The sequence below is a fragment of the Arachis duranensis genome, chromosome 8 (assembly GCF_000817695.3).
Source record: "Arachis duranensis cultivar V14167 chromosome 8, aradu.V14167.gnm2.J7QH, whole genome shotgun sequence".
Lineage (NCBI taxonomy): Eukaryota > Viridiplantae > Streptophyta > Magnoliopsida > Fabales > Fabaceae > Arachis > Arachis duranensis.
Window position 1 is genome coordinate 48297160 of NC_029779.3, and position 14704 is coordinate 48311863.

Consider the following 14704-nt stretch of genomic DNA (forward strand, 5'->3'; position numbering starts at 1 on the left):
TACTTGCTTTCACTAGTAATACCTTCTTCTTCCTCTTATAAGAGTTAGGCTCTGATACCACAGGGGTGAATCTCCAGTACTTCAGGAGAACAATGAAACAATACATTGTTTGCTTATCCCAATCACTCTTTGTAACCATGAAAACGAGTGAGATTAAAGGGTCCGAGCAAAACTTAGCATTATAACATTGAGTCCCTTTTCCACTATGAGAAATTCCCATGGATCCTTTCCATGCCATTTTCTGATGAGCAGGATCCCCTTTTAGAGGCAAGCTCAGAGCATATTTTTATGGCACTGGATTGAGGAAGAAGGAAATAACACTAGCTAAGCTTTCAGAGAGAGAACGAGAATTTTTAGAACATTTTGTAAGATAGAAAAAGTGGATATATTACAATGTTCATTCAAGTCTGATTACAAATGGGGATGAGTTCCTCATTTTATAGAGGTCTCTAGATAGAACTGATATCTTACAAAATCTAAACAAACCTATCTTACAATGCCAACTGGAGGATAAGGATAAGCCTTATCTTACGAAATCTAAACAAACCTATCTTACAATGCCAACTGGAGGATAAAGATAAGCCTTATCTTACGAAATCTAAACAAACCTATCTTACAATGCCAACTGGAAGATAAGGATAAGGATAAGCCTTATCTTCTAACTTTTCTGAGACATGTGACGAAAGTCACTTTATTCTAGCACACTTAATAATTATACATAGTGGGGCCATTGCTTTAATAAAGGGACGGTTTGAAATAGTCTTCTGGAAGGGTCCCATCTCCATCTGAGAATGATGAATCAGAAGCTGGATTGGTAGTCCCTAGGTAGAGAAATGGGTCTTCAGTATTTCCTTCATTTGGATCTTGGGCATCTTGCAGGTATGGGTCATATGGGTCTGATTTTGGGCCTTCAGCATCATCGGGTATTCCTGCATCAACTCTGGTTGGGCTTGGTGGTAAAGCATACACCCTTCCACCTAGATCTTCAGAATTCAGATCTTCTTCAGAATTTCTGTTTGGGACATGTGTAGACGTGCTGGGTTGGTCTCTTGGTGCATAAAAAGAGTACTGTCCAAATTGATTGATTATTCCTGAAGTTATGAATCTGGACTGAAACTCCTGGAGGGTTATTGGTGGGACCTCTGATTGAAACGGGAGTCCCTCAATTACATCTCTCTCTCCAAATAGTCCAGGCTGCCAAAGTTTGCAAAGGTATTTAGCCAAGGCATTTAGGACTGTCTTTTCATCTGTAGGCCATATGGTGGAATACCCAACAATATCAACTTTGTTCATGGTATGTGCATTCACAGTATGTGCTTTACATTCTGTGAAATAATCTCTCTGAAGGGTGACAAAGCAACAGAATTTCCGCTTTGTCCTGGAGGGTTTATCCCATAATTGGTGTTGCTCAATCATGTTATATAACATTCCTCTCCATGCCCCAAGTGGCGCATACATAGCAAATAACCGGACTAGATGAGACTGGGCTTCAGTGCGGTTACACAGGATGTGATATACAGGGAAGAGTGGTATTATGATAGCACATGGATAGAGAGAAGACAGAGCCCAGATATACCACATCATTTCTTCTGGTATAGGTCCTTGGATAATTGGTATGGTGCAAAAAGGGGTATCCATGTCGAAGTACTTTGGATTTGGACAGATTTGGGTTATAATAAGGAGCTGGTGTAGCCAGTAAAACAAAGTTTGCCTGGCTAGACAGGCTATCTGAAATCCTGTCTGGGGTTTTGCTTTGAAAGGAAAAGGACCAATTTTTCTTCTGTATGGGTTATTGTGCAGTGGACAATCAGGGAATGGAATGGTGTATGAAGGATTGTGTGTACTCATGATGCAAATATAATGAATTGGCTTGGGAGTTTAATTTCAAGAACAAATTCTGCTATATCTCAGGAAGTAATTTATTTTTATCTCATAACGAACGAACTAGAAACAGAATAAAGAAGAAAAAAGTATACATTTATATATCTTGGTTCAACCACTCTTATATAATGTGGTCTATATTCAATTTTCACTATAACTATAGTAGAATTTTCACTATCTTTTAGAATATTTACATTCACCAATTTTCTAGGATTTTGCCTAATCCTATTCGAGACAAACCAAATTTTTAACTAAGGTTGATTTGACTAGGTTCACTCTTTATACTTTTAACACTAAGTGCTCATTTAGTTTAGTAAGGAATACCTCTCAAGTATAAGAATAAAACAGAAATAGATTATAAAAGAGATAGAAATGATCTTTTGGCTTTTCTCCAAACTAACTCTCTTTGTCTTGTCTTTCAATAACTTTTTTTAAATCCTCACATTCATGCTTTTTTTTTATTGATTGAAACAAAGAAAGATAAAATTAAAGAAAACAGAAGATTTGATAAAGAACCATGAAGGAGAAGAATAAAACAGCTTGAAAGCTATAAGCATAACCCGATTTCAAAACTCTCCAATGTTGCCTTCCATATTGGCGAAATGCTTCCTTTAGTGTAGGTGTATTGCTACCAAAATTTCAGACTTGAGTGGTGAGGGTGTTGGGTAGGTTCAAATTTGTGGGTTCTCTCTCTTTACTTCAATTTCTAACCGTTTACTCTTTTATATACGAATAAAACTTCCAAAACTTGAACTTGGTAGAATACAGTTGACTTTGTTCTTCTTCCCAAAAAATCAGAGCAGAAATATAGAGAAGTGATGGGATAGCAGCAAAATTACATGGCTGGTGGAGTTGGCTAGCTATTTTTCTTTCTTTTTTTTTCTTTTGACTTCAAATATTCGAACCATTGATCCATTCTTTGGCTTTAAATTTCAATTGTGACATTTTACAGCAGAGATAACAACCTATATTTTCTTTTTCTTACCCAAAAATATACAGCAAGAAGATCTAACTCATCGTGTTTGATTTTTTTTTTTTTACATCAAATTAGATTTTATTTTATTTTCTGACTCCAACTTTTGACCTTTTTCTCTTTTTTTCCTTTTAATGCATAAGTGTGGTGATCCATCTTTTTTACTTTGCTTGAAAACATCTGAACTTACCATTTGATTTGTAAAATATCTTTTCATCTTTAATTTGTGAGTAATCACATAGGTTTTGGCTTAGAAAAGAAAAGAAAGTGTTTGGGTACAGTAGTTACGAGCTAATGAAGAGAAGAGTGTGTTGCCAAGAGAATTTTGGATAGTTTATTTTTCTGTACAATAACCAAACAAATTACACACACTATTAAGCTTTTAGCCCAAACCATTAATATTTATCATCATCAAATAAATGTTATTGTTCTTCTCAAACTAAACAAAACCTTTGCCCCGATAGGTCAATCTGCGTCAAAACTCACGGGCTTGCGCGATTTTTTTTTTTAATTTAGCAAATTTCAAATTTTAATCCAACCTACTCTTTTTGATAGGTTTAATAGGTTAGTCCACCCCATTTTGTCGCGTCTAAATATATGATTGATTTTTTTCTATTCCTGTTTAATTTGGTTAATGCAACTAATATTTGACTACTTAACCGACATATCACTTAATTGAAAAATACTATATGTATTAAATTCATAGTTTATAATTTTATCTTTTATTTAAAGATGAAAAAGATGAAAAAAATTCAAAATTTTATATTTTTCAGATGAGTAATAAAAAATTATATTAGTGAATAAATTTATTGATGGTTAAAAATAAAAAAAGATACAGCTAATTTTTTAAGATAAAAGAGAAAAAAAACCATATAAGAGACAATTAAACAGCTATAATTTTGTATATGTGAAGCATAAATTTTGTTACTTCTTATCTTAGTAGTTAATTAATTTCAAAATTATTATTATTATTATTATTGATGATAAACTATCCTCATATTTCTTTTATATAATAGATAAATAATAAGAAAAAAAAAAGACAAAATCGCTACTTTGGGGTGGAACAATATGTCCCGCCATATTATATACCATATAATCCAATAATTTTATCAATATCTAAAAAAATAAACGTTCATTTAATGCTTAATTGCTTATGACTACATTTCTCTTGTACATTGAATTTTTTTAGCCGAAAATTTCGGAGAAAAATTTGACTTTCTAGCATTTTAACACATATCATTATATTCATATTATTATTCTTAATTGTTGTGGTTTATTCATATTATTGCTGTTCTTATTCTTATTGATATTGTTGTTATGAGCAGGAAAAAACACCAAAGGAAGGATGCAGAAGAGACAAAAATGAAACAGAAAAAAATCAAAGCACACAACTTATTGGGAATACGATGTGGTAGTTGAAGTTGTGTAAATTTCAAACCACCAAAACCACAGAATCGCTATCAGAATTTAATTTTAATGATGAAAAAAAAAATCTTCCCTTTCTGGCACCATCTCAAGCACTTATATATATTTGATAAACTATGATCCATATTATTCATTTATTATTATTATTATAGGGATTTTGTATTGCTCTTGAGGCTCAAAGAAAAAATTCCCAGAAGAGAAATCTAAAAGAGAATATAATAATGAAGTCAACGAATCCTGAACCTGAAAAATCATCATCACCATCATCATCATCAAAGGCAGAAACATTAGATTCGGTGAAAGAAAAAGAAGAATCAACAACAACAGCTCAAAATGGTGGTTCATTATTGAAGGATAGCAGTGATGCTGAGGTCACAAAAATCACTCTCATGAGAGCTTTTGTTGAAAGCAAAGATCCGGCTTCTAAGGTACCAAATTATAGTTTCCAACATCATCATAGTACTTTTGTTTTTCCTAATAATGTTGGATCTGTTTTTTACCATATTGATGTTAATTGATGGGGATATCAAACCCATTTGGATGAAGAAATTTTCATGGGACATTTTCTTTTTTAACCATTTGTGGCATATAATTTGGATAAATAGATATATATGTTATGATTTGTGAATCGTTGACCTTGATTTTTATGCCTTTTTGGATGATTATTAAGCATAATTGAAGAATACCCATTTTTTGTTATGGGAAAAAGTTTATAACTTTGATGATTTGAATGCAAATTGTGTTTGTTTTTGATGATGGGTCATGGGGTGGTAGGATGTAGATGATTTAACACTTAGAAGGTTCTTGAGGGCACGTGACTTGGATGTGGAGAAAGCTTCTTACATGTTCCTTAAGTACCTGAAATGGAAACTCTCTTTTGTGCCAAATGGAGTGTCTCCATCAGAGATTCCTGAGGAACTTGCACACAGGAAATTGTTCTCTCAAGGCTTTGATAAACAGGGTAGACCTATAGTTCTTGCATTTGCTGCCAAACATTATCAAGGAAGTGATGGTGGTGATGGCTTCAAAAGTATGTTACTCATTTCTCACTTTTATTTCCTAAATTAGCATTATCTTAATTAGTTGTCCACGTGTTGGATATTAAAAGGTGAAACACAAAATTTAGAGGAAGATGTTTAGAGGGGTTTTGTAAGTTTAAATGTTGACACGTATTATGTAGTTTCAACTAGTCGTGTTTATCATTAGGGGCAGAGTTAGCATAAAATTTGGAAAGGGGCCAAAGTTAGCATAACTCTAGACATCTTGGTCGGAATTTTTACCAAACGACAATTAATTAAAAAATGGTTGACAAATTTCAATGCTTCAACAAGATCTCAGTTCAGATGAATATTGTAGTTAGAAACATGAAAATCAATATACTAAGATATGATAGACCAGACCAACTCTGCTCAAGTTAGATTAGTTTATTCTAGTGGAATTTAGATTTTACTATAGATAAAAGAAAGAAGAGAAAACATGCAATTTAATAATTCAAGATTGATTCATCTGAAATTTATCTCTCTAAACTTTTAATTTGACTTCTTAAAAGTCATTAAAAAGTGCAAAATCTATATATTTTCTGCTATTTTTTCCCCATAAATTTATCTCCCTTAATGTATTATAAGAATAAGTTTCAACAAAAAATTTAGCAGAAACTTTTCCTTGGCAACATTTTAAAAGTTAAAACATAAAAAAATTGCCCTAAATCACATTTTCTCCAAGAAAGAAATATATGAAGTCCTTGTAATAAAAAAAAAAGTATTCTAAGGTAAGACTTAACTGTGCATTAAATCTTAATTTAATTTAAGATAAAAATTTATGTGCAGTCAATTTTATGTGAAGTTGATAGCTGAGAGCTGTTAAATAATTTGAGTAATTTGACTAAATTTTCATCTAACGACTCTCAATTATCAATTTCTTGTGAAGTTAACTGCACATGAGTTTCTATCTTGATTTAAGTTGCAACATTTTCCTAAATTTGAGGATAGATACACTCTTGCTTTCTTTTTATAACTTAGTAGAAAATTCACTTTTGAGAAGGTTGTCCCCTCATGTTTTTTTCCTTCTTTTATGTGTTTCTGTGTAACAGGGTTCGTAGCATTTACCATTGATAAGCTATGTTCAAGGTAATTATCCCTTTCTCTTGTATAATTTTGCTTATAGAAATGAAAAGCAAGAACCTTAAATTGTAATAAGAATGTTTTAATTTTGATGAATCAGGATGCCAGCGGGGCAAGAAAAGTTTTGTGCTATAGCAGATATTAAGGGTTGGGGATATGCAAACAGTGACATTCGTGGCTACCTTAATGCCCTAACCATTTTGCAGGTGTGCCCCTACTTCTATCTTCCATTGTTCTTAGCTTATTATGAATTGCTTACCAATAATTTTAACTTGTTGAAGTAATTGCAGGTAGTTAGTGTCCGTTACATTTCTGTTTTTGCTGTTGTTCAACTTGCTAAGTAGTTAGTTGATTACTTTGAACATTGTAAATGGAAAATAAAAAATATTACCTTCACACAAAAAATCAGCTACCAAGCACGATTGATTTTTTGTATATACGTAGCATGATTGATATAAATACACTGGTTCGATAGAATCTATGATAGAAACTTAGAAGACTAATTAAAATATTAATTAACATTAATAATAGAGAAAAGTGACAAATAAACTTTTGACAATTTACATTTTGGATAGATTAATCTTTAAAGAAAAAGAATATCAATAAAATCTTTCAAGATAACAAACATGGACAAGTTAGTTTAAATTAAGACTTTCTATCCTAATCATAGAAAATTAATTTAAAGATAATATATTCACATCTACTATCCTAAAAGATTTTATTAGTTTTTTTTTTTAAAAACTAATTTGTCCGAAGTATAAGTTTTCAGGGTTTATTTGTCATTCAACTCTTAATTGCTAAGTGATAAAGTGCATTTGACTTGGAAGACACAACTATTTAACACTTTGAATACAAAAATGATGAAATAAAAGGAAACAAAATTGTTTTTTGGATGCAGGATTACAACCCAGAAAGAATGGGGAAGCTCTTCATTTTGCACGCACCTTATGTGTTTATGAAAGTGTGGCAAATTATTTATCCTTTTATTGACAACAACACCAAAAAGAAGGTAACAACACACACTTCATGTTGTTAATTAAGTTGAGATATTAATATTAATATATAAATATTTTGAAAATTTGCATGTATTATTGTGCAGATAGTATTTGTGGACAACAAAAAGATAACACGAACATTGCTAGAAGAAATAGATGAGAGCCAGCTTCCAGAGATTTATGGTGGTAAATTGCCATTAGTCCCAATCGAAAATTGCTGATTAATTAAATAATCACACATTCACAATTCAATTAATGACAACATAGAATTTTCTAATTAAAAATTATTATTAAGTTCTAAGAAAAATGCACTCTGCGTATTAATTTATATATATATTGTTCAATTAGTACATCTCGTGCTATGTACAACAGATTGAAGCTATATAGATAGTCAAGACTATATTGGTATATTCAATTAATTTTTATTTATTTATTATTTATTTATGTTATAACTCAAATAGTATAGTCTCTCCATACTCAATTAAAAAAATCTTGGAATAAAAGTTGAATTATTAAGATCCAGCATTTAGTCCAATTCATGGATTCAAAAACATATATATAATATAGTTCTACACTCAAACAGGGTTTCTTTTTTCCATTTCCTAACCTTATAATATCTATTAATTTTTGGATAAATAACAAGAACATAACAAAGCTCATTTAAGGGAAAAAAAAAAACTAAAGAAAGAAAACTATGGTGTGTGTGAGATTGTGTGTGTATTCACTAGCAGTAATTTTTTTGTCAAATGCCCAGTTTTTTATTGGGCTCGAAGTTTGGGCTTAATTTAAAAATTATGGCATAACCGCATCATAAGTGTAAAGTGTAGTACACTTGGGCTTATTGTTCATCCTTAATTGAATCTTGAGTCATGAAATACAGACACTTCGCTAAATTATCATGTCAACATGTTAGATATATTTTACACACAATATTTATCAATACTTGTATGTTCAATATAATATTTGTTGTGTCCAACTGTGTTCTACTAAAAAATAAAAAATTATACTATGAACACACTTAAATACCATCACGTATCTCGACCTTATTCTTAATATGTATTTTTGAAATAAATTTAAAAATAGTATATATTATTATTTATTAAAATAAAAAATATTTTAAATATTTTATATAATTAAAATAATACATTAAAAATTTGTGTGTCGGTTCCATGTCCGCATCAGTGTCCGTGTATCACTGCTCTATAGTCTATAGTCTATACACAGCCGCACCAAAAAGAGGGAAAAAAAAGAAATCACACAGTGACAAAAACAAATCTCGAAGGTTCGAACCTCATTTTGTACATACAACTTATTGGTCAGTAACATATTCTTAAATGGAGTTCAGAATAAAGATTATCCTTTTTAATAAAAAGAAGGTTATAAAAAAAACTATACAATACAAGTGTTCTTTATAAATTTAGTAAAAATGGTTATTTTTCACTCTTATACTCTCTTCGAAAACTTTCACCCTTTTAGAAACATCCAACAAATCTTGGACTTGGAGTTAAAAACTTAAAACCCTCCAATTTTGAGAGTCAAAGTATAGCCAATGAAGCTCCTCCTCGTGTCAAATTCAAACACACTCTACCACTCTATACAATAAGGGCAAATTATAAAACATTGTGTGTGTTTAGATCAATACATAGTGTGTGTTTGGATTGTAGTTGGTCAAACTGAAGTTTGAATAAAAATAATTTTATAAAATTGATTTTGAGTAGAAGTAAGTTTATATCAATATAATTTATGTTTGGCAACTTTATACTAAAATTGATTTTGATAAAATAAATATTATTTAATTTAGATAATATTAGTTAAAATCACTTTTAGATAGATAATTACTAAAAAGGACATGATATTAAATTATAATATTATTTTTTTGTACATGTTTAATTTTTTTTTATATTTTTTTTATATATTTTTTATATAGTATATTATATAAAGAGAAATAATAAGAATTCTATAGATAATACAATAATATGTATAAAAGATAAAGTTGGTAAAAGAAAAATAAAAGTTAAATATCAAAGGCTAAAAGCCAATTAGTATAACACATAAGCTAGAAATTCTTGCTTCTTGTAAACGTGATTTTGTAACCAAAATCTGCGTTTATAGATAAAAAAATTAGCCAAACCAAAAATTGAGGCGTTCAAGAAGCTGTAACATGCTTTTTCTCTTTCAACGTGGTTGCCAAACACACCCATAATAGTTATGAATTGAAAATTATATTGTTAACACATTAATATTATTGGAAAATTTTTCCGATTATATTATTTTTCATACAAGAAACGAAGGTATTCACTGTAAAGAAAAATATAATTGCGGATGTTCAGACTAATATATAAGATTGAAATATTAAAATAGATATAACCACATCGAAACATGTAAATAAGATTGATTAATTAGAGTGTAAATAGTTATAAAATATATATAAATTTATCCCTAAGTATTCTAATACTTCCACATCTGTGAGAAAACAAAAAACAAAAAATGGGCTTTAAAATAAACACCAATAAAAAAAATCAAAGATATGAATAAAATCATGAAAAATGTAAAAAGTATACTTTACATTATCAAATTATAATATTAAAAAAACTGTATTTACATAAAAATATTGAACACATTCTCACTCCTGACTTTATTTTTTTTAATATAATTATTAAAGAATAAAAATATCATTAGATATTAAAATCAATAAACATATGTGTTAGAGTGGATAAATCTATATTTGAAAGTATAAAAAAACAATTCCTTCACATCTTTTCATAACCATAACTTTAACAAATCACTATTCACTTTTTATTATCTATTCAACAAATAATAAGTATTCTTTTTGTCTTTTTTAAAAAAATATTTATCAATAAATAGTTCTCTCTTTTACAGTGAATTTATTATTTTCTTTTAAAAAATTATTATGATCTTTTTTTAGATGAATAGACAAGATAATAAGAATTAGTTATTTATTTAAATAAGTGAAATTATGTTTTAATTGTCGTGTTTGATTTCTATGAAGTCAGATAACTGTTTAATATAAATAATATAAACTAATTAAACTTTATTTTTTTTTAGTCTAATTAAGTGATGAGTCAAAATACGAACAACTTTAAATTAATTTACAACACAAATAAAATTTAGGGCTATGCATGTCTCATGTTGACAATACATATTAATGTGCAATGTGATAGCATATATAGCTAGGTAGTAATATATAGTAATTCAACTACTACAAAATGAAGGCTTTATTTAATTTGTGAAATGTAGATGGATATGATATTATGAGGGAACACGTTATTCAAGATTTTGTTATGAATATTGTAAGAAGCTAAAGAGGTGTAGGGTTGTAATGGGGACCGAGTGCATTGGCATTGCATTGATGGATCATGATTCGTTACTGTTAAGTGTGTTAAAAGAGAATCAGATCAAATCTCACTGAGGTTTTTAAAGTTAAAGGCCTTTTCAGATTGCAGGGTTTCCTGTCCTCAGACAACATACAACGTCAATACAGTAATTTCATTTAGTTTAATCAACCATCATGTTTTGCAAAATAAATATGTTATTTGTATATTAAAATAAATTATTAAAATTAGTTACTAATATATTTATATAAATATATATATAATATATTTAATCTATAAGTTATAACTGGATCCACATATGTCTATAAGTGAGAAACTTAGCAATTAAGTAAAACGTGCTTATTCAAGCACACACATACACTAATACCTATAACAGACTTATTTTGTTAAACCTCATATAAGGTTCAAAAGTGGTTACTAATTACATATTAGATAAAAAATTAAAATCATAGTTTTAAAAAAAAAATAAAAAACACAGTTATTCACTCTAAATATTTATTACTCATTTCACATCTTTTTTAATTTAAATATTAGAATAGTAACTTTATAAGTATTTACTGTTATTTATTCTTTTAAAATTGACGTATATCGTATCTATTCCAAATGAAAACGAATTTATACGTGAACAAAATGAACTATATATATCATCCGTAAGACTTACCACATAAGAATAATATTCAATATCGTTTTATTATTAAATTTAAAAATTATATTTAACAACTTAATATCAGTAATATTATAAAGACAAAAATATGAGTTAAAATATTGTGAATTTATTTTAATTAACATTTATTTATTACAAAATGCATTGAAGTAAAAAAAATTTGATAACTTTTTGCTAATATTTTTTAATTATTTATCCTGTAATTTTATTTGTTGAAAAATGTTGAACTTATTCGATTGAAATAAAATTATGATGTTTTGAAGACAAAATTAAATAATTTAAACATTATCAACTGAATAATATTTTATCTTACTATTTTTTTTCTTGTGTGTCTAATTTTTTATTTTTAAAGTGCCCACTTTTAATTTATATATTAAATTTTTTTATTATTTTTAATATAATATTTGAATCTAAATCCTTAAAAAATAATAAAAATATTTATTATTTTATTTAGTTTCGCATTTATTACCTTCGAAACATTTAATAAAAAAGTAATAATTAATTAAAAAAGTAAAAAAGAAAAAGAAAGAAAAGACACATAGAGATACAGTGATGCAGGGAAAGTACAATTGTTCCAGTTGGGCTTTAAAGGCTCCCTTTCAAAAAGGCTGAATTGTATGTACTTGTTCTTGGAAGAAGCCACTGCACTACTCTTCAGTCTTCCCCACTTCAACACCTCATACATAGAGAGAGAAAGACAACAGACTCTTCAATCTTCATTACTCATCTCATCAATCACTCTCTCTCTCTCTCTCTTTATTCCCAATGCAGTCATTGCACAACTTGAATTTTGAGTATGTGGAAACTTTCCTTCTTATCTTAGACACGCAATTTATCATTGTATGAATGTATGATGAACTTTTTGTTTTTTCACATTGGAGTGGGAATGGTATTTTATTGAAATGTAGACACTTGAATTGTTATTTTTAAATGTGAAATAGTTTAATTAGAAAAATAAAATTGAATTGTCTAATTTATTAGAGATATAAAAATCGGATCATCTGATTTATATTAAAAAATTAAAATATTTAACGTACAAAAATTAAACATTTTAATTTGTATACTTTTTATAATTTTAAAAACATAAAAAATTACAATATCATATTATTATATCACTATTTTGATTTTTATACCCAAAAAAAAAAACTAATGTATGATTATGGAAGAATGTAAATTAAATGAATGTTGAATATGTGTCATATTGAAAATAATAGATAAATAATTTAAATTACCGGTTGATGCTAACTTGCTAAGTTTTAATTAGCTTTATGTATAATGTAAAGAAAAATTACAAATTAATATTTTTAATCAACATTGACTCAACGTTTTATAATAATATTCATATTCTTCTTACTCATACTCTATTTTATTAGATATTGATATTTTTTATTTACAATAAATAAAAATGTAATTCATTTTCAGTGTATTTGTTTTATATAAATTTAAAAAAAAGTAATTCGTTCCAACATTTTGTTATTTTCAAATTTGTCCATGGTATTTTGAAAAAAGAAAACATACATAATCTCCATCTTTAAATATTTCACTCTTATTTAACCTCTATAGAATTTTTTTTGGCGTGTATATAAATTTTATGGAAAATTATTATTAAGTGTTCTAAAAATATTAGTATTACAATAATTTTACTATTAATTTCAATTAGGACCTTCCAAACATTATATAAATAATTAAATATAAGGGGAAGAGCACAAAAACATAGATTGCATTTGTGAGGCAATTAAAGAGAAGCAGAAAATAAGAGTCAAATCAGAGGGGAAGGTCAAAGCACAAAATGAGAAGATATGGATGAATGAATAGGAAATATCTGCACACAAAACTAATACCGAGGTAGCTGAATAATGCTAACAACATTATATCTTGTTTTCTTTTTCTTACAAGTAATAAGTAGTAATATATAACCTCGTAAAGAGTAAAGACACATAGAAGTAGCTAGCTAGCTAGTTCGATTTCTTAGATAGACAGTAGTATATATATACATAGTCCAGTTAGTTTTCAACAAAATCTTCGTACTAAATGCCATTGCTCTTGTTTATTTCAAATCAAATGGAACCTTCATGAAGTTACACGTTAGAAAAGAAAGAAAAGGAACCGAACCCCCCAAAAACGTGTCTCGGGAAAACACCACTACTCTCCCACTACCGGGGAAGAAACAACTTAATAAGGGTCCTAACCCTCGTAATCATGCAATTACATTGTTTTTTTTTTAAATTAAAAATGAGATTTGAATTCGAGATCTTAAATGAGTATGAGAAGACTATATAAAGAATAAATAGTTAAATTAATCCTTCAAAAATTATGCAATCTCCAATTTAGTTTCTAAAAAAAAATTTTAGTCAAATTTATCCTCGAAAGATTTTAGTTTACTCATATTAGTCTTTCCGTCATTTTCTACATTAATGATGTTAATGGAAAGTGACGTGACACGTTAAATTATTTGTCAGCACATCCCTCTACATCTTAATTGGTAATCAGAACAATATTTTCATAAAATTTAGTCAAATCAGTCCCTAAATAACAAATCCTAATTCAAAAATGTTGCATATATATCCCCTTCCTATACAGTGTAGTTACAGCAGTTCATATGGCAAAATTTGAGGTTGCCGACATGATGGTTTGTGAAGATAGAGGTCTCGGTGGTGGAACTAATCAACTTTTAGCTATTGAAAATGTTTAAGCAACTAGACGAAACTCTAATCCCTAAAACAATTTTCAATTTCAGTCAAGAAACACCAACAATAAACAGAATTTAACAATGGTACAATCCTAAAAAGAAGTTCAGTAACATAAAAAATAAATAAAAAATTTTCTTCCACAAAATTGAATTTCGCAAAGAAAATGTGATCCCCAAAACTAAACAACAAAACAAACACTAAACATAAACAATGATAAGAGAAATTGGTAACTAGTGCTCCTTTAATATTAAGAAAAACAAAACCCTTTATCAATTTTCATGAATCAACAAAGAGCAAAACCCTAACCCCACAATTGATTTTCAATTCCAACAAAAAACACCAACAAGAAATAAAATTTTTCAATGACACAATCCTAAAAACAAGGTTAGTAACCAGAACAAAATAAAACCTTAGACAACGACAAAAATAGCCGTCGGTCACATCTTCAATTACTGCGAAGCCACTCCTCAACGGCAATCTTGCAAACACGCTGCGCTTGATACTTCAATCGGCGACGATGATGAAGGATCCTTCATCTTCTCCTCAGCACGTCGAAAATGAAATGAGAGGGAGAGTCTTGTGAGAGAAAATAGAGACGTCACA

The 14704-nt window shown here is 28.7% G+C and overlaps 1 protein-coding gene across 1 annotated transcript; it reads left to right on the plus strand.

Annotated features, from left to right (window-relative positions):
• Positions 1-4191: 4191 nt before the first annotated feature.
• On the plus strand, positions 4192-7830 carry LOC107463621 (uncharacterized). Its single transcript, XM_016082448.3, has 6 exons — positions 4192-4707; positions 5054-5309; positions 6369-6405; positions 6500-6605; positions 7298-7408; positions 7499-7830. The coding sequence occupies exons 1-6, from the start codon at positions 4501-4503 to the stop codon at positions 7613-7615; spliced, it is 834 nt and encodes a 277-aa protein (XP_015937934.1). The 5' UTR covers positions 4192-4500; the 3' UTR covers positions 7616-7830.
• Positions 7831-14704: the final 6874 nt, after the last annotated feature.